At 42.1% G+C, this 21,845-nt stretch overlaps 1 protein-coding gene across 3 annotated transcripts in view; it reads left to right on the forward strand.

The window, feature by feature from the left end:
• The window catches only part of col18a1a (collagen type XVIII alpha 1 chain a), a 73,188-nt gene extending 51,600 nt beyond the window's left edge, over window positions 1-21,588 (forward strand). For 2 of the 3 annotated variants that reach the window (XM_035603983.2, XM_047337242.1), the window contains 38 exons: window positions 210-288; window positions 834-896; window positions 1,788-1,918; window positions 2,739-2,765; window positions 2,917-3,123; window positions 3,970-3,996; window positions 4,178-4,240; window positions 4,365-4,442; window positions 4,559-4,609; window positions 4,810-4,932; window positions 5,061-5,123; window positions 5,740-5,784; window positions 6,487-6,618; window positions 7,068-7,139; window positions 7,744-7,770; window positions 8,659-8,757; window positions 10,021-10,056; window positions 10,281-10,370; window positions 10,537-10,569; window positions 11,095-11,130; window positions 12,253-12,312; window positions 12,426-12,503; window positions 12,713-12,748; window positions 12,865-12,918; window positions 14,059-14,130; window positions 14,858-14,932; window positions 15,031-15,061; window positions 15,443-15,496; window positions 15,604-15,638; window positions 15,732-15,863; window positions 16,309-16,462; window positions 16,621-16,685; window positions 16,880-17,008; window positions 17,385-17,417; window positions 17,508-17,831; window positions 18,823-19,020; window positions 19,302-19,417; window positions 20,178-21,588. In XM_035603983.2, coding sequence (XP_035459876.2) covers window positions 210-288; window positions 834-896; window positions 1,788-1,918; window positions 2,739-2,765; window positions 2,917-3,123; window positions 3,970-3,996; window positions 4,178-4,240; window positions 4,365-4,442; window positions 4,559-4,609; window positions 4,810-4,932; window positions 5,061-5,123; window positions 5,740-5,784; window positions 6,487-6,618; window positions 7,068-7,139; window positions 7,744-7,770; window positions 8,659-8,757; window positions 10,021-10,056; window positions 10,281-10,370; window positions 10,537-10,569; window positions 11,095-11,130; window positions 12,253-12,312; window positions 12,426-12,503; window positions 12,713-12,748; window positions 12,865-12,918; window positions 14,059-14,130; window positions 14,858-14,932; window positions 15,031-15,061; window positions 15,443-15,496; window positions 15,604-15,638; window positions 15,732-15,863; window positions 16,309-16,462; window positions 16,621-16,685; window positions 16,880-17,008; window positions 17,385-17,417; window positions 17,508-17,831; window positions 18,823-19,020; window positions 19,302-19,417; window positions 20,178-20,391 — 3,342 coding nt within the window. In that variant the 3' untranslated portion in view covers window positions 20,392-21,588. The remainder of the gene's footprint in view (window positions 1-209; window positions 289-833; window positions 897-1,787; window positions 1,919-2,738; window positions 2,766-2,916; window positions 3,124-3,969; window positions 3,997-4,177; window positions 4,241-4,364; window positions 4,443-4,558; window positions 4,610-4,809; window positions 4,933-5,060; window positions 5,124-5,739; window positions 5,785-6,486; window positions 6,619-7,067; window positions 7,140-7,743; window positions 7,771-8,658; window positions 8,758-10,020; window positions 10,057-10,280; window positions 10,371-10,536; window positions 10,570-11,094; window positions 11,131-12,252; window positions 12,313-12,425; window positions 12,504-12,712; window positions 12,749-12,864; window positions 12,919-14,058; window positions 14,131-14,857; window positions 14,933-15,030; window positions 15,062-15,442; window positions 15,497-15,603; window positions 15,639-15,731; window positions 15,864-16,308; window positions 16,463-16,620; window positions 16,686-16,879; window positions 17,009-17,384; window positions 17,418-17,507; window positions 17,832-18,822; window positions 19,021-19,301; window positions 19,418-20,177) is intronic. The other variant, XM_047337243.1, reaches the window with a different exon arrangement.
• The last annotated feature ends 257 nt before the right edge of the window (window positions 21,589-21,845 follow it).

Below are 21,845 nucleotides of genomic sequence, written 5' to 3' on the forward strand. Positions count from 1 at the left end.
AGTCAGTCAGAAAGAGAGCTTCGGCTGCACAAAGTGTAAACATTAGTGCGGTTGAATGGTAACACAGGCGGAAGCGTGAGTCATTTTTTGTCGGGATTGTTTAGGAACAATATGAACGAGAACAACATTTTCCCATGCAGTGCAGCGTTCAGAATATGTCACTGATGGCTCCATTAAATATGCATCTGTCTTTGTTTATTTTCCTGCAGACTACTCCTCCATCCTCTCGGCCCATTCAGCAGCCACCACTGACCAGCAAAGAGCAGGCGTCCGCTGGGAGGGAGACGGGTGAGTTTACGTGGAAACAGTCAACACTTCCTGAAAAGAGACTTGCTTGCTCGTTTATCAAGCTACCGTAAGCCATTGTGCTCACAGATAAAAAAAATAAACCAGCCTGAGATCATTTTTTCTTTTTCTGCAGGACACGGGGTGGTCAATTAAAAATGTTTGAGTGGATTTGTGTTTCAATGAATCCCTCTTCAGAGTGATTACACAGATGCCTTCAGATCTGCCCGCCTTGCTGTTTTGCAAATACTCAAAACTGTTCATAAAGTTCATAAAAATGTTTATTTCACACTAAAGGCCAAAAGCCGACACGTGACACACGTCACCTGGTGGGTAAAGGAAGAGGGAGAGGACTATAACAGCACGTGGTGTTGCAGAGTTCATACCTGCTGAGCCGCTCAGCGCTCCGCTAGAAACACATTGACTGGCACACGTCTCAATCTACTGGACATTATGCGCAATGCAGTATATGGTAGCGTTAATCCCCCACTTGACATACTGTCAATCTGGAGCCTTGATTTAACACTTGTCTTCTGCCTTGTGTTCAGCAAGTGACAACCAGCACGTTTCAGTTTCTGTGGAGTCCAGGCTCGGACTTCCTGGGTCAGCAGGTGGGTCACGGGGAGTTAAAAAACACAAGACAAAGTTATCTTTTTCTCCTTTCTGTCCTCCTGTGTGCTTCATGTGTGTTCTCCTCATGCAGGAGCTCACGTAAATGTGAAAAGCACACGGATGCATGAATAAGGTGGTCGAGATGTTTGTGTATAGGCCAGGGGATTGGAAATTTGGGACGGTCAGGCTGTAACTTTACTATTATTGGTTTGTGGTTTTCTCGTGGTTGTTATGTGCTTGTTGCATGGTGTGAATGTCTGGTTCTGGAAAAACAATTTTGGTTTTGGATTGGAACAGACAGGGCGAGCATTGTATAGGATAGTCTCCTAATACCACGATGTGTTACATTAATTTTTTTCAATGAATTTTTCACAGTTATGTATTCATTTAGAGGCATGTGGTCCATTTTTTTACTACTCTGTACCTGTAACCACTGAAATGAAATATTGCAGAACCCTCCTTGCAGTGGACATCATTTTGCTGTGCATGTCAGCAGTGATGGAGATGGGTGATTTCTGTATAACTGAAGAAGTGGGCTGCATTTCATACACTGAAAAGTGACACGTTTAGCTGGAGTGTAAAAAAAAATCAATCGACTTATACCAGAAAAAATATATAAAGATTGTGAAACATACGGTTGTATGAAGGTGCACTCAATTACCACCTCTAAACGTTGACACGGCCTATAAATTGCAACCATGTACACTGGCATTCTTGCTACATTGAGCAAGAAGTAAATTTCCTTTTTTTATTTTTCTCTATATGGGGGGGGGGGGGGGGCAAGAAACGTTCTGGTTGCAGTTTCAGATGTGGGATACATTAGTAAATCATTTCTTAGACGTCTTTTCATGAGGATGTTAATGACTCTGCCCTTTGTGGTTGTATTCCAGGAGCGGCTGGGGCTAAAGGAGACAAGGGCGACCAAGGGGACAGAGGAGAGAAAGGAGAGAGGGGTCCAATTGGGTCGAAGGGAGAATCAGGCTCTGGTTCCGGCTCACGGGGTGGAGCCCGCGGAGAGAAGGTTTGAACTTTTTCTTTCTTTCTTCGTATAATAATGTTTGATAAAATGTGATGATGTAAACACTAGAGGGAGCTACAGTACAAGTCCTCATTAAATGCAAGCATATGCAATGCATTGAAACGTTTTGCATTTGATAAAATTTGATTTTTTATTCTGTCTGTACATATATTATTTTTATATTAGTAAGACGTGTGTGTATATGTGTGTTTATGTGCTCTTGCTCTGTCGTCTTTGTGTTGGACAAATGTTGCCACAATGATCGTAGAGGAAAGATAAAAGTCCTTTAAAGTGAGGTCATTCTCATTAACTTTGCTCTGACATGAAACAACATTCACATAACACACTTGCCCAAATAAAGATCCAAACCACGGACAAGGATAAACAGCACAGGGCATAGATATAAAAAGCAAACAAACAAAAATAACTGACAAAAAAAAAATGTTAAAATTGAAGAATGAAGGATGACACAGGACAATACACAAAAAGACTTAAATATAACCAGTTTGCACTGACTGACAAAAGTTACATTCTGAGTTATGTTGAGGTGATGACAATGATATTGATGATGATGAAGATGAGGTATTCAGGGTACTGTTGTGTTACAGGTAATAAAACATTTGAGCGTGCAGCTCTGTGGTTTGTTAAATTTGATTTCCACTGGTGCCTCCACACTAGTGCCAGTGTGCACGCTCGGTGTGTGAGATACTCCTTCATGTGGATTTGTCTGTGATATTACATATTTATGCCACTGCCTTTTCAGTGGTTCTATTCAGTGAAGACTCGTCACTGACCACTACCGTTTCTTGTTTTTGATTGTCAGGGTGAACCAGGAGAAAAGGGATTGAAGGTAAGTTCAATTAAATAAGGACTTGTGGTCTTTGTCACTAACTCGTCTTCATCAACATGACCTGTTTAATTTCTAGATGAGACGGGGTTTTTTTAATTCATCCCGTCTGATCCGTTAACTTCAGTTAACAAAGGTGCTTCTTCATCTATAGGGCAGTGCAGGCTTTGGCTACCAAGGAACGAAGGGTGATGCCGGCCTCCCTGGGGCCCCCGGCCCCCCCGGCCCTCCAGGGCCTGCAACCGAATTTTCAGTAGGCAATGACGGCGCAGTTGTTTCGAGTGCCCCTGGACCCCGAGGACCAGCTGGACCACAAGGTGTCCCGGGCCCCCAGGGACCACCAGGAGCTGATGGCGATCCTGTAAGTAGACTCCAGATACATTTGTTTTTCACTTGATGACACTGAATATAAATGTCTTGTTGTTGTTGTCGTCGTCGTCGTTGTTGTTGTTGACAGTTGGCATGGTGATGCAGTAGTTAGCACTTTCGCCTCAAAGCAATAAGGTTCTGGGTTTGGAACCATAGACTGTATAGAAAGATAGATGACATGACAGCTCCCACAAAAGTGAAGCCTAAACATCTGGATCAACCCCCTGGTGGTGGCTCCAGTATAGATAATAAAAGCCACCTCCATGTTGGTGAAAGTGACATGGACAAAACTAAAAAGTCAAGAGTTAAAGTGGAGACCCATCGCCCAACTTTTATTTACAGTCTATGGTTGGAACCCAGACCCTGCTTGCTGGGGTCTTTCTGTGAAGAGTTTGCATGTTCTCTCCGGGCCTGCGTGGGTTTTCCACGGGTACTTCCAGCTTCCTCACACAGTGCAAACACATGCAGGCTCAGTTAACGCATGACTCCAAATTGCCTGTAGGTGTGAATTTGAGTATGGATGGTTTTGTCTCCATGAGTCAGCCCTCTGATAGACTGGCATCCCGTCCAGCGAGCAACCCACCTCCCAACCATTGTTAGCTGGGATTGTCTCCAGCCCCCTGTGACCCTCAAAGGATAGATGATGATGTTGAACCAACATTTACTGTGTTTGTTTTAACCATATTGAGAAACTCAGCGAAGTGGCATATTAATAAAAGTTGTAATCTAAAGTTGGCTCTTAAACTCAACTGGAACTTGTCGATTGGTCATGTTGATTTCATTTTATATTTTATGTTCCCAATTCTCAGAGTAATCATTCTTTATTTCATTCTCGCAGGGTGATCCTGGTGAGGATGGAAAAATTGTAAGTTTCTTTCTTTTTTCTTTTGTCCTCTACAATAAAAGGAACACTGAAAGATTGCTTTAAATCTCATTAACAGTCAACATGTTCTGTGATGGTGGAATGTTTAAAGTAGAGACCTTTTCATTGTTGCACCATGAAGACAAGACTCTAGTCTCCTAACCTTATGGTTCCTTCCACACAGGGTCCTGATGGACCTCCAGGCTTCCCAGGAACACCAGGCGACTCTGGATCCAAAGGAGAGAAGGTAAGATACACACACACACGCACACACACACACACACACGCACGCACACACACTAACACACATATATCTCAAATCTCTGTTGAAGGTATAGCTTACCTTGTCTTAACGAGTCTTGTTCTCACAGGGAGACCGTGGAGAGGGTCAACCTGGCCCCAGGGGGGTCCCAGGCCCTCCCGGGCCCCCCGGACCAGGAATGAGATCTGTGAGTTGATCTCACATACTTGACAACATCCAAACACAGTTTGCATCAGCAGAAAGCTGCCTGCCCTTGTGAATAATTTGTTGAACAATTAACTGATTTCAACTTATGTATTTCAGACTTTTGTGGATATGGAAGGCTCAGGTTTCCCGGACTTGGAATCCATCCGGGTGAGGAGGACTTGCAGTTCTGTTTGAGATTCTTGTCGCTGTTATGACTTTATCAAGCTTGTGTCCAGATTTTCAAAAGCACAAGGAAGATAAATTATTGTTAAAAAGGCATTTCACATTTTAGGTCCATTCACCTCTCATGCAGCAGCTAATGCATCACAGATCACTGTAAATTGATGATATGGTTTTTGTTGTTGTAGGGACTACCTGGGCTACCAGGTCCCCCTGGTCCCCCTGGGCCTCCTGGTCTCACCACAGGCGGCACATCACTGAGTTCTGGGGCATTTGGACCGCCAGGAAAGGATGGGGCACCCGGTCAACCTGTAAGTGTCAACTTTCTTGTTCTTTTAACACTACTGGCCAGCTAACTTCCTACGTTACACAGTATATTGCACAGTCTAACCAAATCAACAACTTGTGTATGATCTGATCCAAATCTTTTGGCCTCCAGGGCTTGCCTGGTTTACCAGGTACCGATGGCCTCCCAGGAGCTCTCGGTCCCAAAGGAGAGAAGGTATTTGTCCTTGTTTCTTCTCTGAAGACTACAACCAAAATCCATTTTTAGCATACGTGGAACTCAATTCACAAAGCTGCTCAATACTGACGAGTGTAGACATGATATTTGATTTATTAAAGCCAAATCCAATGGACACACAGGCCATTTAACCTACCTGGGGACTGATGTTGCCACCTGCAGTGAGGTCCCATCACTTTGTGTATTGATTTATGATGCAGTTTTTAATCGTCTGGTAATATAAGAAGTACTGAGGTGGCAGGACTACCTGTTTTTGACCACCTGAGTTTTGATAGTGTGGTTATTTCCTGTCTCTGCAAGTCGCCCCATGACAGCGGAGGTCCTCTCAAATGCTGTATCTTGTAAAGAAATGTGTGTATGAAATAGCTCAACCTTCATAAATAATTCTGCAGAGGCTCGTTAGCAGCTTGTTTCAACGTTGTATATCACAAAGAGCTATGATATACTGGTGAGTCGCACACATCTCCACTTAACACCCCCTAATAGATAGTCAGGGACCTGTAGCCTACAGAGACAGCCACAGTTTAGACAGCCACAGTTTTTTTTATATGTATATGTATTTTGCTATGTCACAACTCTTTCTTTTCTACTCTAGGGTGATTCAGGCGAGCTGGGTCTTCCAGGAGTAGCTGGAGAGAAGGTAAAGATTTATGACTTTACTTTTTTTTTTACCCCAAAGTGATCAGCAGCCAAATGCAAATTGCTCTTGTTGCAATCAGTAGAATAGAGGACTTTATTAGACATAGTCCTGAGAGGGTACACAGATTCAAATGTACTGTAAGTTCGTAACATGCTTTTTAGGGATACCAGAACTTGGTCCACTTCTTTTCATCCAACTCTTTCTAAAAACCTTTCCTGTCCCTTTCATTTCTCCAGACAAAGCTCCCACTTCTCTTTTCTCACCAATCTCCCGCCTCACTATTTATCCTCCCTGTACTCTCCTAAGCCTTCCCATCTGCAGGTGCACGTCATACATCCGAGGGGATTTGTGACGTCGAACAATATGCAAATGTTTGTCAAATGTTGTCAGCTACAAGACTTGACTCAAAGTTTAATCTGAGTGCTGGCTATGGTTTCATTTAACACCTAGTGAAATATTTGGTTCCCCCTGGGAAATGAGCACGGCCGTTTGTGCAGGATCATATGCACTTTGAAATACTCACTGGTTCGGGTAACTTAACAATGCATGACACGAGCGTTTGTAGTTTTCCGCAGGACACGTAACATTCCTGACAACAAATTCAAAAGTTCCACGCTACCTTACAGATGAAACTTTTGTGTTTGCTTTTATTCTTTTATTTCCTCTGAACACTGATTTTACTCCTATCATACCATCCTACAGGGAGCTCGAGGAGACCTTGGTTTACCGGGACCTGCAGGAGAGTCCGGACTGGCGGGTCTGCCTGGACCCATCGGACCAGTTGGGCGACCTGGGCCTCCCGGGCCTCCTGGACCAAGTTATCGCGTTGGATTTGTGAGTTCACTTTCAGATCTTATGTGGTGAAGATGCGTTTTTTTTTTAAAAAAGCTAACAAATTGTTGTGGTAAAAGATTTAAAACCTTTTTTTAAATCTGCACTTCTTTTTGCTAGGGATATGAGGAATATTAATCTGCAAAATTGTGTGACAGTGTTTTCAGACAGTTGACCATAACATTTGAACAGAGCAATTGTCATAAAGTATCCACACTACAGTAGATAAACAGAGAGCAAACAATTTTGTATCTTTAATATAACAGTTAGATTCTGTACTATTCATTGAAGAGGGGAGATCCCAGTCACATCACTTCCCCCTGAAGTCATAGTATCATTTATGTTGAAGATATACCGAAGATTATTGAGAATATTCTGAATAGTAAGTTAAATCAGAATAGAATCACAGTAAATTGGTCTGTTTGTAACAAAATCTTGATTGGTGTTTGAAGGATGACATGGAGGGCTCAGGAGGAGGTTTCACCAATGGACTACCTGGCGTCAGAGGACCAGAAGGAAGACAGGTCGGAGCCGCATAGGGAATTCCATAAGACTTGAGGGCCTGTGGAAGATGATATCTCTAAGTTTAACTATCATTTGTCTTTGGGCTTAAATATTTAGTCTCCAAAAATAAACCAGAGTGAGTCACTGAATCTGAATCAGCTGATTTGATCAGCAGGTTCAAAGGAGCAACATAAAATCTGAAAATAAGTTTGGTGTTTCCTTTTTTGCTCTTGAGTTAAAATTGCATTTTATGGCAGAACTTGTGCGAATTTTGAAGCACGGTTAGACATCTGTGACATCACCACAGTTAGCCTCACATTCATAAAGAACAGCACCCACGTTACATTTAAAATTAAGTCCAGTCTACTCATATTTGTTTTGTACAGATTTGAAGAAAGGCTATTCAAAACTGTAAGCTATTTAGTTTGACATTTTATCAATAGCGTTAACAAAAAGTTGAAAACAAGTTGCCTGAAAACCAGATATCCAGCCCAAGGAGGAGCCATAATTTTTTTTATCAGTCACCTTCTATAAAAACAACATGGTGTGTAATTAATGATTGATTTTTTTTAATATGAAGTTTAAAATACATGATGAAGATATACATCTGTTGTCTGCTTTCAGGGTCCTCCCGGCTTTCCTGGACTTCCGGTGAGTAAATAAGGATTTTTTTTTCCAGTGATCGGTCGCGAGTTGTCTTCTTCTATTTTTGCATCTTGTCCAACTCACCTTGTTTCCCTACTTTTTATACTGCTTTGAACATGTGATCTTGTTTTGAATATAAAATCAGAATTATCTCAGCCCATAATTTTTTATTAGAGGAAAATCTCTAACAAGCGTGAGGCACAACTACCTGGGACTGAACCTGGTTCTCTAAGGTGACAGGCGAGTGTTTAGCCCTGAACAAATTCAACTTTCAGGTTCATTGGAAGTAGATTTATCCTCACTACTGTCCAGTGCTGTAATTTCATCACTTAGAGATCAGGCTTTATTGAATCCAGATAGCTATGTAGCAATTCCCACATGAAAGCATCAATTCAGCTTTGGTTAGATCCATATCCATATTTGGACCATATGAACAAAAGCAAAGCGATGAGCACAAGGCAGCTGAAGGCTGGGTGGACCAGTGGTGTGTGACTGTCAATGGCATAAGTAGAACAAACATACTTTTATGCGTAAAATGTAAAAGTTCTCCTTAAAGGAACTTTAAGAGCAAAAAAAGATAATCACTAGTAGATACATATTTGTGGTTATCTTAATATGGATTAATTTGTCATTCAGATTGGCAGGGCCGGAAGAATATTAATGCAGACAATCCTTTTTATATATTAAGTGTGAGACAGTCCTTTGTTGAATTTGAAACATCAAAACTTTTAGGAATTAAGACTGTTACGCTAACTGCTGAAAGAGGAGAAACTATTTTGTCTTCTAACTGTCCCTGCTGTTTACTGTCTGTATTAGTTTTACTATTTTTTTTTTACATTTTTCACAGTTGTCTGTTGTTTTGTTCACCGGTATAATTTGAATGTACCTCTGCAGGGTAAACCTGGGTTGCCAGGCATACCGGGTCAGAAGGGCGGCGAAGGTCCTGCAGGACGAGAAGGGCGACCCGGGCTGGACGGCTTCCAAGGACCTCAGGTAAAAAAAGGGCTTACCATCTAGATGTGGCCTTCTGACGGAAGAATATTTCATGCACCACTGGACACCAGAGTTCATATGGTTGTTGAGGAGTCCTTGCATTAACATAGAGTTAGATGTTTGAAACCTGTGTCACGAAATAGGATTTGGTTAAGTGTTACATTGTAGACAGGGCAAGCTGTCAAAAATAATACTAATAATACTTGTTTTGTTTTGATTTTCTTGTATGTGAAATGGTTTATCTGCACATTTCTTTCTTTTTTTGGTTGGTCATGTATGGGGTTTTTTTGTTTGTTTTTGTTGAAGAAAGAAAAGTAACTACACTGCAGAGGAAATCATCATATTTCACGATCCACATCCAAAATGCTTTATGAACATTTTAATTGTAACATTATGTTCCTAGCAAAAGTTTAAAAAAGATTTTTTTTAAAAGATTTCTCCAGGGGTTCAAATACATCACCAGTGGGTGGAGGTCAGTTTAGTTGTCATGGAGATGTCTCAGTTCCCATCCATACTGAGTTCATGTTGTCCATGAGGGTGTTGATCAGGAACAACTGAAACAATAATGAGAGGTGAAACATCTTTTAGCAACTACAACCAAGTCCACTTGTCCCTAAATCAACACCCTTGTGGATAACATGACCTGGATGAATGAGAATCTCCCCAGACAAGTCATGTTGTCATGACAACTGGCCAAACTCCATCCACTGATGGAGACCATGTGATGGAGTTCTGTAGCTAGTAAGTGGACCTTGAGTTAAGATCATTTTTTCACTATATTAGATATATTTTGGAGCAAAACATCAAGCACAATGTGAGTGACTAATCTGTTGTAATGTGTGTAGCAGCCATGTATGGATCTATATTAGATAATATCTAATGTTTGATTCTCTTTGTCTTTTGCCTTTTGTGACAACCGAAGGGAAAATACACTCTCTCCATCCTTTGACTTTGTTTTAAAGCACTTTAAAGCACTTTGTTTTAAAGCACTTTAAAATCAGATATATTCAACTGAGGCAGAAGATGTTGATCTGCTTACATAAAAGTGAATTTAATTTTGCATGTGAATAAAATTGAATTCTTCTAACTTTTCATCTTATTTAACAGGATTTTGTCATATAATGATAAAATAGAATAGCATAGTTATTGTTTTCAGTTAACAAGACACTTAACAAGACATCATCTTTTGTTAGACTGTTCTGCAGCAGACTTGTGGATCTTTGTCTAAGTAACTTTCTGTTTCATTCTTCATGAATTTTGCAGGGACCAAAGGGCGACAGCGGTGACAAAGGAGAGAGGGTAAATATCGCCCTGAATATCTGTTTCTACTGTACATCATGCTCACTGTAAAACAAGTGTCTCTATGATGCTGATCTATGTCTGATATATATAATGCCATTGCAAAACACAAATTGTGTGTCTATGTGTTTAACATGTGATTCCTTTCGGTTTTGGATTTCTTACCAGGTAGAATAGAAAAGAAGATTTTTTTTAATGTTGTTGTGTTTGTGTTGTGGTTTAAGGGAGACCATGGTCGAGATGGAACCGGACTCCCAGGTCCACCAGGCCCACCTGGACCACCGGGACAGATCATCTACTCCACACCTGGCAATGTGAGTAACACAATGCAGACACAGTGGCAGACGTGTGAATGAGCCTCGTTCAGAATAAGCTCTTTGTGACGGGCGGTTTCTCACGTCATGAGTAGCTTTTTATCAAAACAGTTCGCAGCCGATCTTCATTGTGCCCATGTCGTTTATTGTGTTTGTGTTTCTGCAGTTCGACGGAGTCGGCGGCAGCGTTGGGCCTCAGGTAAATCTTCTCGGTGATGCATGACATCTCTAGTGCAGCTTAGTCTTTGTGGCTGCGCTCGATAATGTATTTTTTGCATTGGAGCGTGACTGCACAGGTAGAAATACACACACACACACACTCACAGTTATAGTATTCACACAACGGCTTCCCCCTTTTTAAGTTCACATCAGTGTCACAATGTTGCTCGATTCTTTAAAATGAGATGTAAATGCATTTATTATAATGAAGCACTTAACATGGCCCTGAACTCCATCACGTTATTTTTTTTACAGCTCTTACTGTATGACATTAATTGTGCACTTAATTATAATTGCAAAGTGGGCGATCAGCTGAGACAAGAACAGTGGTCCAAGATTTATGCCACATGGTGAAACATACAGTTAACACATTGTGGAATGAGCTCAGAGCAGAAAAAGGCTCTTTGGATCGTCTTACATTTCTGTTATATGTGAAGACAACAGCACAGAGACAATCAGTCTGATAACAAAGTCAAATGTAAACTGTATTGTTTTCACTGTTCAGGGCGGACCTGGTCTACCTGGTCAAGCTGGATTCCCTGTAAGTCCCCATGTGTTCCATCATGTATCTAGCTTTCCCCTGTTGTTATAACCAGGAATGTGACGTATATCAACATGCATAAATGAAGAGTTTATCTTCAATATGAGAAATGAAAAGTTATTGTTATTATCAAGAGATGCTAATTGAAATACAGACTTGGGTTTTTTTCTCCTTCTATATTTTTTACTCCTGTTGTTCAAGGATAATGGCTTAAAACTAACATTATTCTTTATTCAGCATTTCCTCTTTATTTCCCTCTTGTCAGTGACTCAAAACCAACCACCCGACCGATGTCTCAGTAGTTTCTTTCTTCCCTAACATCTCAGGGACACTCGGCCCCAAGCCGGTTCACTCTGGCTGAAGTCCTCAATAGTGTAAAATGGGCCACAGATATACAAGTCAAACTTAAAAATGTAAATAAAAGTGCTGCAGTGCTCTGCTCAGTTGGTAACAGTGATTTCAGGTATTTCAGCACAACAATGAGGATTTAACATTGGAATCAAAACATTATGACAGTTGTTTGGGTATCTGCACGTGGTGCCAGTCCACAGTTGGTCTAATATGACCTAACCACATCCACAAAGTCCGGATGAAGCAGATTGATAAAAGGACCAGATTCTGAGAGTTTTTCAAGTCTGTCTTGAGACAACGCTGTGCCCACATGTATGTGAGAGGGTTCCTACTTTCCATAATGGTCCTGTAGATTTTTCCCACACTGCAACTGTGACAAACTCAAACAGGAGTAAATCATTTTTGGATAAGAGTGGAGCCTGATGGCACAGAGTAATCAGATATACTCTATGAGGTTTCATAGACCATACTTGTTTGAAGGTTTAATTAATTAGTAATTTAGCTCTTTTTTATGATATTGCAGGATCACTCTTACTCAGAGGAGCCCAGTGCTTTCACATATCCATGATGCTTTCTGAAAATGTAAAACAAAGTTTGGCGTCCACTAAATTTTAGCGTGCTTCTCTACGACGGTTGTACCATATTGGCACTGCGTAAACAGCACTGTAAACGGTCATGTTGGCTTGAACTGGTTTAGGGGCAAACTTTCCTGTTGTCAACAATTGTTAGTTTATGAATGTGATTTTTTTGTTTTTTTTATCCATCCTGCAGGGTCCTGTTGGACCAAAGGGTGACAGAGGGGACCCTGGCTCTCCTGGCTTCGGAGTGAAGGTAAAGTCATGTTGTTGATTTATTTATTTATTTATTTATTTTTTCAAAACTTAATTTATCTCCTCCTCATCATGCACAACACTACTGTACCCGTTCTGCTGCTCTGTGTTCAGGGTGACAAAGGTGAGCCCGGCTCAGTGATCGGACCTGATGGAAATCTGCTGTATCTGGACGGCTTGAGTGGTCTGAAGGTGAGGCTCTGCATTTGACTGACTGATGCGGTCTGCCCCATTAAAAAAACACACTGTATATGTAAATATATGCACATACCTTTCCTCCACTATACTGAACAGTATGTGGCTACATCGCAAATGCAACCTTGCTGCCTGCTTTTTGTGTGCTGTGTTACGGTCGTACATTTGCTGTTGAAACTGATCTGCTCCTTCTACCTCGCCTGCAGGGAGACAGAGGACCTTCTGGTCCTGTTGGCCCTCCTGTAAGTCTTTCAGCGTTTCTTTCTAAGATATTCAAGCTAATGTTCCAAAACTATTCGAATATGTTTGTCTCCACTCAGCTCACGTTGTCTTCTTCTTTCATGATTTATTGTTGTAGGGCCAGTATGGGCCTCCTGGAATAAAGGGTGAAATCGGAATGCCTGGCAGACCTGTAAGTGCCCTTTCTTGTTGTCTCTCATTCCTCATAAATATATATTACCTTTGTGTTTATATCACAGTGGCTTTAGAAGGTGTTCAAACCCCTTCTCATTTCACACACTTGTGTTGTCAATTTAATTGTAAATGGATAAAAATTAGATTTTTGCCCATCAGTCTAAACACTGAATAACCCATAATGACAAAGTGGAAAGATATTTTTAGAAGTCTTTGCAAATCTATTTTGGAAAATAACTGAAATATCTCATTTACAAAACTATTCAGACCCTTTTCTCTGGCTCCTCAAATTGTGGTCAGTCCTCCGTGATAAAATATTGTGTTGAGGCACAGAGCAAGGTGAGGTTAAGAAACCATGTTTACAGCTTTGACTGTTACCAATAATCATGTAATGGAAGAAGTTTGGAGCCATCAGGACTTTCCCTAGAGTTGACCGTTCCGACCAAATTCAGAAACGGCAGAGATTTGAGAACCTGTTGGAAGGACGGCTGTCTCTGCAGCTTCTCCATCAATCAGGCCTTTGTGGTAGAGTGGATAGACTGAAGGCACTTTGAGTAAAATACATATGACAGCCTGCTTGGAGTTCGTCAAACAGCATTTAAAGGAGAGAATGAGGAAAAATATTCTCTAATCTTAAATTGAACTCCAATCGCTACATACTGTACAACAAACAGCAGGCACTGCTCATCCCCAGGCTAATTCCATCTCTGCAGTGAAACATGGTGCTGGCATCATCATGTCATCTGATCAGAACAGAGGGAAGAATGAATGCACCCAAATACAAAGAGGATTTTAAGACCAAGAAGCATTCAGCCAAGACAACACCTGACTGGTCTTGAGTGGCCTTGCCAAAGCCAAGACTTAAACATAAGCTTGTAGAGATTTACCCAATAAAGAGGAGTACAAGTGAATGAGAGACATGTCATGGACATTTCATTATGAGTTAATGATGCAAATGTAATTTTAATATGCAAAAAGTGAAAGGGTCTGAATATTTTCTGAAGCCACTGCGAGTGTACATGTTGCTGACCTAGGGGAAACTGTTACATGGGTGTAATGACATTTTAACCTCATTGTTTTTTTTTATTTTTGTGACTCAAAAAAACAAAATTCATCAATGACTCTTTCCTCCCTTCAGGGTCGCCCTGGTGTAAATGGATACAAGGGTGAGAAAGGAGATGCGTCAACTGGTGCTGGCTATGGCTACCCAGTAAGTATTAGTATTATTAAAAAATACCTCAGATAGTTTGACATTATGTTGTCCAGACCCCAGGCAGTCTGCCTCAGATGATAAAAGACACTTGTTTATTCCACCAAACACCAAACTTGGAGGGAATATTACATGGAAGAATGTCTGATGATAATCTATTAGAGGGGAAGTAAGCGATATCGGTCAGAGGTCAAGGTTAACAAAAATATGGTCTACAAAGCGCATTTTCCAAGATACCAGTGCAAATTTTAGGGCTGGAGAGATTATGGAACGCTTATTTAGATCAGGGCTATTATACAATGAGCATGCAAGGGTACGCAGCGCCCCTCCAATACTTGATAATAATAATACATAATATCTTTAATTTAATGAACCTTTAGCTAATCAGAAAAGCCTCTTTGAGATATTCTCTAGCAGCTTATTTTCTGAAGACATTATTTACTCAAGTCTTGTGTTTACTAAAAGACAACCACCTGTTCAATGCAACAAATGTGCTACATGCTGATAGACATCCCTCCATTCCTCAGTGAGTGGATTCTTCCAGAGTGAGTGTCCTTAACCTGAATCAAAGCTGTACATGTTTCAGTCAGATCAGTGCTACCAATCATTGTGTCACAGCAGCTGCCAACAATACTGAAATACTGCAAAAAGCTGTTGATGAGCTCACGTTGTTGCCGTGCCTACACATCCAAAAGTGGCATAGAGTGAATAACTTTGCTTTCCTCAGGGAGTCCCTGGCCCTGCAGGACCACCCGGACCACCCGGACCCCCCGGGCCCACCATTCCTCTAGACCGCTTCAACGTGAGTACACAAGATCCCTAACCTTTAAAACTTTTAAACATGTTTCACCTGTCTTGTGCTGGTGTCACCAACTATTTAAATTGTCTTTTTATTCATAGCGATATGATGACGCTTCAAGGAATTACCCAGGTATGTCCTCCCAACACACACGCACACACACACACACACACACACACACACACACGCACACACACCACAGGGCTTACAATGGAGAAGTAAAGAAGACGGAGTAAATGTGCCAGTGAAGGAAGAGAGATTTAGAAAAAGGTTTAAAGTGTCTGCAGAGATAAACAGTTCTATCTTAACTTTGGTTTGATCCAGCCGCCTCAGCCTGAGGGGATATACACGCTGTATTGTCAAGAGATTAGTCTGTCGAGTCTCACCGGATCTGGAGAATAAACCGATAACACAGACGCCACTGTCGATTAATCAGGGTGGCACAGTGTGGCAGCGCCGATGTCAAACTGGGATACTGCGTCTAACAGGGTTCAATGTTCTGTTTTGTTTTAGTAGTTAAAGGGGAAAAAGGAGAACGTGGCGATCGAGGAACTCCAGGGATCCCAGGTTTGTATAGAATATATTACATTACCATCCCTGCATGAAAAAAATCCACTGCTTTTAAGAGATTTGTTTGTACTTTACTAAAATGCCTTTGTATTTTGTTTTCCTAGGAACAGCTTCCAATTTTGATATTTACACATTCAAGGTAAACTAGCTCATTGCTCCTGCCAGTTTCATTAGTATGAGGGATGTACTGTAAGAAAAAAAGTCATTGTAACATTCAAACTGTTTCCAACAGAATGAAATGAAGGGACAGAGCGGAGACTCAGGTGTGAAGGGAGAAAAGGGAGAGCCTGGCGGTGGATACTATGACCCACGATTTGGAGGAGTGCAGGGTCCACAGGGGCCTCCTGGCAAACCAGGCCTACCGGTGAGTTCTGAGAGTATGAATCACGAATGAACCGCCAGTACTTTTGAGCAGCACAGTGGAATTTAAAATATCTGAGGTGTTTCTTGTTATTACGACATATTTTTCTCGTTATAACGAGAGAGTTAAACATTGTAACGTGATGATTTTCTCGTAAAAAAGAGATCTGTAACACATTGTTTACGTCTCATCTGGGATAATTGGAGGCTGAGGATGAAGGGACACATGGAGGGACTGTGCACGTTCTTAAGTAGTCGAAATCTACTGGAAGAATGTATTGCCAAACATTTTAGGAAACAAGTAGAGAATCACAAAGATATTTTTCATTTCACTGTGGCAGTTCAGCGCTTCCGTATTAAGTATATAAAAAAAAAACACAATCAAAATTTGTCTGGCGTAGTGTCTATAATGTTCCCATAATGTAAATGTATCTCTTTTTATACATTAGGGTCCAAAGGGAGATTCCATAATAGGCCCATCTGGGCCCCAGGGACCACCAGGGCAGCCGGGCATTGGTTACGATGGACGTCAGGGTCCTCCAGGACCACCCGGACCTCCAGGACCTGCAAGCTCGCATCCCGGAGCATACAGGCCCAATCACTGTAAGTTTAAATACTCTTGATATTATTGACGGTGAGAGTGGAGGCGATCTCGAGCTACTGCCGCTCCACATTTTCTGGTGACCACTGGAGACAAAGTTCACTGGAGCTTTTCACAGGTCAAATTCAAATCATTAACACGCTGTTGTTTTCATTCATAGCCGCCAGTGTCCCCGGACCTCCCGGTCCCCCTGGCCCGCCTGGAACTCCTGGTCACTCCTCTGGTGTAAGTGCCAGTACACTGCATTTTAATAATTGTGTCACTAATTGTGAGTATGCGAGCCAGTTGTCAGCTGAGTCCAACAAATAACTCATTATTCACAATGATCAATCTATAGAGAGGCCCAGTTGTAATCTGATTTGTAGTAGAAATAAAGCACCTGTTTCTTACTTGTTAATTTACTTTTTTTTCTCACACAGATTACAGTTTTGAGGTCGTACGAAACCATGATGGCCTCCGCCAGACGCCAGGCAGAAGGCAGCCTCATCTACATCATAGACAAATCAGACCTGTATTTAAGAGTACGCGATGGACTGCGGCAAGTCATGGTACAGTACAGTAGTCTGCTTTTTTACTTCTGGAAATGTGAACGCTTTGAATTTCATCATATCGCTCAAGACAGACTTTACAACTGTAGACCACACCAGAGAGCTGTAATACAAGTCAGACTTTAAAGTTCCTGCTCTTATTGATTTTTTTAGCCACTAGGAGATAAAATACATCAAGTACTGCCATTACCGCCGGATTAATAAACTAATATGTCTGACGTGCTTCAATGAAGTGCAGCGGTAATTGTTTTGGCAGGGTTGCACGCCTTTATTTGACTGAAATTCAATTGTGTTTATTTATGGTTATTTAAAGTTGCTCAAAGGTGAGGAATTTACTGTGAATTGAGACGTCATGAACTTCTTTTCCCTCCCTCAGCTCGGAGACTACCGGCCCTTCTTCAGAGATCTGGTGAGTGACTCCACAAAATAACTAAATTGAATAAACAGATTTTGGCCCATTTGAAAAAAATTAAATATCAGTGTTATTTTTCATTCCTAGGAGAACGAGGTGGCCGAGGTCCAGCCTCCGCCTGTCATCCTGTACCCCCAGTCCCAGGACCAGTCCCACAACAACAACGGCGCTGGCCATTATTCGCAGGGCGGCTCCGCCATACGTCCCATTGAGCCCCCGCCGCACCCGCCTGTAGACCCCGTATACCCGCCACAGTACGATCCCAGGTTCCCAGACCCCAGACAGACGGGTCAGACGGACGGGAGGCCGGCCACCCAAAAGACTGAGCACAGATACCCGGTCACTCCGCAGAGACGACCCAGCCTGCCTCTTCCACAGCCCTTCGGACACGTGGACGTATCGGGATCAGGGGTGAGCAGGGCTGAACCAGGAGAACTCACTGACATAATGTACAAACATGAAGTGTTATCATTATGGAGGATATTTTGTTTGGTGTAAACCCCCGAGCCTCAGGCCCAGGGTGTTTTTTTCACTGCATTGGATGTGTGCTATTCAACAATCAAGTGTTTATTAAAGGGCGAGTAAGCGATTCTAAAGCAATAGAAGTTTTGTAAAAATCTGCAAATATTTCCTCACGGTCAATAAGCTATCACTGTATGTGTGCCGAAAAAAAAAGCCCAGGCTCTGTAAATCGAAAACAAAAAAAATGGTTCGGGCCGCACCACACAACACTGCGCGTGCAGTTTGCAAACATCACTCATCGACACCTTAAGAGACTTGCTAGCTTGTGATGCTGCAACTCTTCAGGTTTTGGCGGTTCGCGGCCCGGCCAGAGCAGCAAAATCTCAACAACAACAAAATGAGAACAAGCTTTCTCCAAAATTGCTTACTGCCCCTTTAAGGGGAGTTTTTGTTGATGGTATAAGGCACTTGGCAGAGATGGTGGGGTGAGGGGGAAAACTATTTCATGCATATAAGTAACACCTGCTTTGTTTTTTCCTCCACCTGCATCCAGCTAGTGCTTCCATTGTTTTGTTTCCAGATTGGATGCATTTTTTATATATTTTTTTAAGCAAAAACATGGATATTGGCAAGTGTGCTGGCTGGTATAACTGTGGGATGAATGTGGAGTAAACTTATTGAACACATGGCTCTGCAGAGATAGATGCAAAAGAGGGAGTGTGGCAGGAGAGGCAGCTTCATTCAGAGTTGTCAATAATTTCCCTGGAGATAAATATTCACATGTTGTATTATTTTTCTAGTCCAAGCAAGGGCCATATACTTACGTGACTGATATGATATGATGTAATTAAACAAACTTAGTTTGTAAAAAGAAATTGGCCCTATATTGATCGGGCGAGAGAGAAAGGCTGCTATTTTAACATAAACCTGTCTTCAACAGCTGCATCTCATCGCCCTGAACGCCCCTCAGACCGGGAACATGCGAGGAATCCGCGGAGCAGACTTCCTGTGCTTCCAGCAGGCCCGGGCCGTGGGCCTGAAGGGAACCTTCAGAGCATTCCTGTCCTCCAAGCTTCAGGACCTCTACACCATTGTCCGCCGGTCGGACCGGGACAGCCTCCCCATCCTGAACCTCAAGGTGAGACACTGCTGCCGGTGGACGTGGCGATATGGGGATAAGCTGAGATGTGACAGTTGGGTGTCTGCATAGGCTGAGCACAAGTCTGACTGACACTCTGACTACTTCTATTTTGAAGGTTTTATTGGACAGTTCGGCATGAATTTCATTATCTGTTATCGGTTGTTGGTTTTTCATGGCTGTGGAAACAAGCGTTATTCTCTGTATCCTGCTTCTTCACGGAGAATTCAAGGAGAAATTACATTTTCTGCATAATATTCTCCTCCTCCTCCCCCTCTCAGGACCAAGTGTTGTTCAGCAGCTGGGAGTCCATCTTCGGTGACAATACGAGCAAAATGAGGGAGAACGTACCAATCTACTCGTTCGATGGAAGAGATATCATCAGGGACAGCGCATGGTGAGTCTGAGAAAAGACCAATAGAGCATCCTGTGCACTGACATGCAGACGTTCATCTGGTAGTAGCGTAAATGTTCTTTGTCAATCTGCACTTACAGTAGTTTTTAACACTCAGTAGGTTTTGAATTTGCCAGTATTCTGAAGTGGTATAGATCAGACTTTCTCAACCCCTGGGCCAAATGTTTTCAGCTAAATCAAAAAATACAGTATACATATTTTTTTATTTAAGTTGATTAATCTAATAATATAATAGTAATTGGATGCTCAAATGCTAGTACGGATGCTCCTCCTGCAGCGGCCGCTGTCCTGTCAAATAAAGACTTAAAAAATGCCCCAAAAAATATCTTTAAAAAGATTTAACAAGTCAGGCACTCAGTTTGTTGACAGTTAGCCTAAGCAAGCTGAGTGGTAGGTTGTGGTGTGGCGAAGGATGGAGAAGTGGCATTACTATATATATATATAACATGTTAAATGTGTGCGTAGATACAATTCGGTCTTCATTAAATATGGTTGTGTTAATGGAGGTGACGACGCAGCCCAAAGCCCAATTTGTGGCTTGACGCTCTCAAATGAGGTGTAGAAAAGAGAAGATTAGCCAAAATTATTTGGGATCCTTTTTTAATGGGCCCTGTCCCGTTGCAAGTATAAATAAAAGTGGGCCTTGAAGTAGAAAAGGTTGAGAACCCTTGGTATCGATAGTGGCTGGATGGATGGATGGATGGATGGATTCTGACCTCTGCTTGTCTTTGCTTTGCCACAGGCCCGAGAAAATGGTCTGGCATGGATCAAGCAACAAAGGCCACAGGCAAATGGACCACTACTGTGAAACATGGCGGGCCGGCGACCACCCCGTGACGGGCCTGGCCTCGTCGCTGCAGAGCGGCCAGCTCCTGCAGCAGACCTCCAGCAGCTGCTCCGGCTCCTACATCGTTCTCTGCATCGAGAACGCCATCATATCACACTCCAAAAAATAAATCCTGTCCGTCCTCCTTTTGTTGTTTTTGTTTTTCTTGTTTCGTTCTGGGCCCTAGTTAAACACAGTTTTACTGTCCAAGCAGACATGTGTTTTTTTTTAAATTTCCTGATCACACTCCTTGTGAACACGTGGCGTCCAGTGAACTGGCCCTTCCGATCTTCGCTTGGCAGAGACGCCTTGCATCGTCTGCTCCTCCCCTCCACAAACGCCAAAGAAATGGGTCGAACAGAGCGGGGGGGCTCGACCCTCGTTCTTGGGGGCACTGGCAAATATTTTAGGGGGTAGATCGACAGCGGAGAAGCTAACGCCTTCTCAAATTGTATCCATTTGTTTTTTAAATTCTGTATATTACATGTTTGTTGTACGTTCTTTTTGTTTTATTTGATGTTATCAATGTTTTACCTTTTGAACTGTTTCAAAAAATGCTATATCCATCCAGTTGTTTTTTTTCCTATTTTAGGTATGAATCATTTCCACATTTTTTACAATTTCATTTTAGAATTGTGGGTTATGATGGGGTACAGCAAATGTTTAAGGACTATTTTAAATTTAAAGAAAATAGATATTTATTTTTAAATGAAGTTATGTAAGACAAACAAAATTACTAGGGGAAAAAAAAGAAGCTTAATACCCTCATTTATATTCAACACAGCACAAAAAACATTTAATTCTCTTTCAAAAACAGCTTCCGATCGGAAACTGTTCCTGATCGCACAGCCTGGACTGCCTAAGGCAGAAATCACACCACTTCCTCCGTGTTACATCATTCCACAAATGTCACAGTGACTTTTGCTCCTTCGGATTCTTTTTCTTTACCCCGAATCTAAACGACCTTGTTGTAGACACAGACACCACTGTGATGAATCAGCTGAATCTAAAATGATTGTTTCACCACTTTTCTAAAAAAGCAGGAAACCAGTAGAGTAAGCTGGGAATGATTAGTGTGCTGCTAATCTGTGGTGGAGTGATTGTTGTCACGGGTGTTAGGGACAAGACAACCCAGTTTGTAAAGCAGGCAGGGTTGTTGGTTTTTTTTTTTACAGTAGCTTTCTGTTGAATTTCAGAGACTAACTTGGCCTTAGTGCTACTGATGTGCTGACTGAACCTGTGGTGTCCATTTTTTTTTCTAAATAACAAAAAATGTGCTGTACTGTTTCTCCCAGGCACTGAACCGAATTAAAGTCTTTAATTTCAACCACAGCGATAATGTGACGTACTGTACATCAGCCTATACAGTGTGGCGAATCATTTCATTCACCGAACCGAACGGAGGCGTCCAGTGACCCCCTCCGATTGTTCCTGTGACCTCGATGCGTTTCCCTCAGCGGCCCTGACCAGAAGGTTTAAGTGCCGCTCAAATGGACGTGGCTGTGTCGACTCCGCCCGCCACAAATCAGCTCCCGCGGTGACGCCTCGGTCGTGCATCACGTGTTAACCTTCAGTCGGTCGACA

This window comes from Scophthalmus maximus, chromosome 14, assembly GCF_022379125.1.
Source record: "Scophthalmus maximus strain ysfricsl-2021 chromosome 14, ASM2237912v1, whole genome shotgun sequence".
Classification (NCBI taxonomy): domain Eukaryota; kingdom Metazoa; phylum Chordata; class Actinopteri; order Pleuronectiformes; family Scophthalmidae; genus Scophthalmus; species Scophthalmus maximus.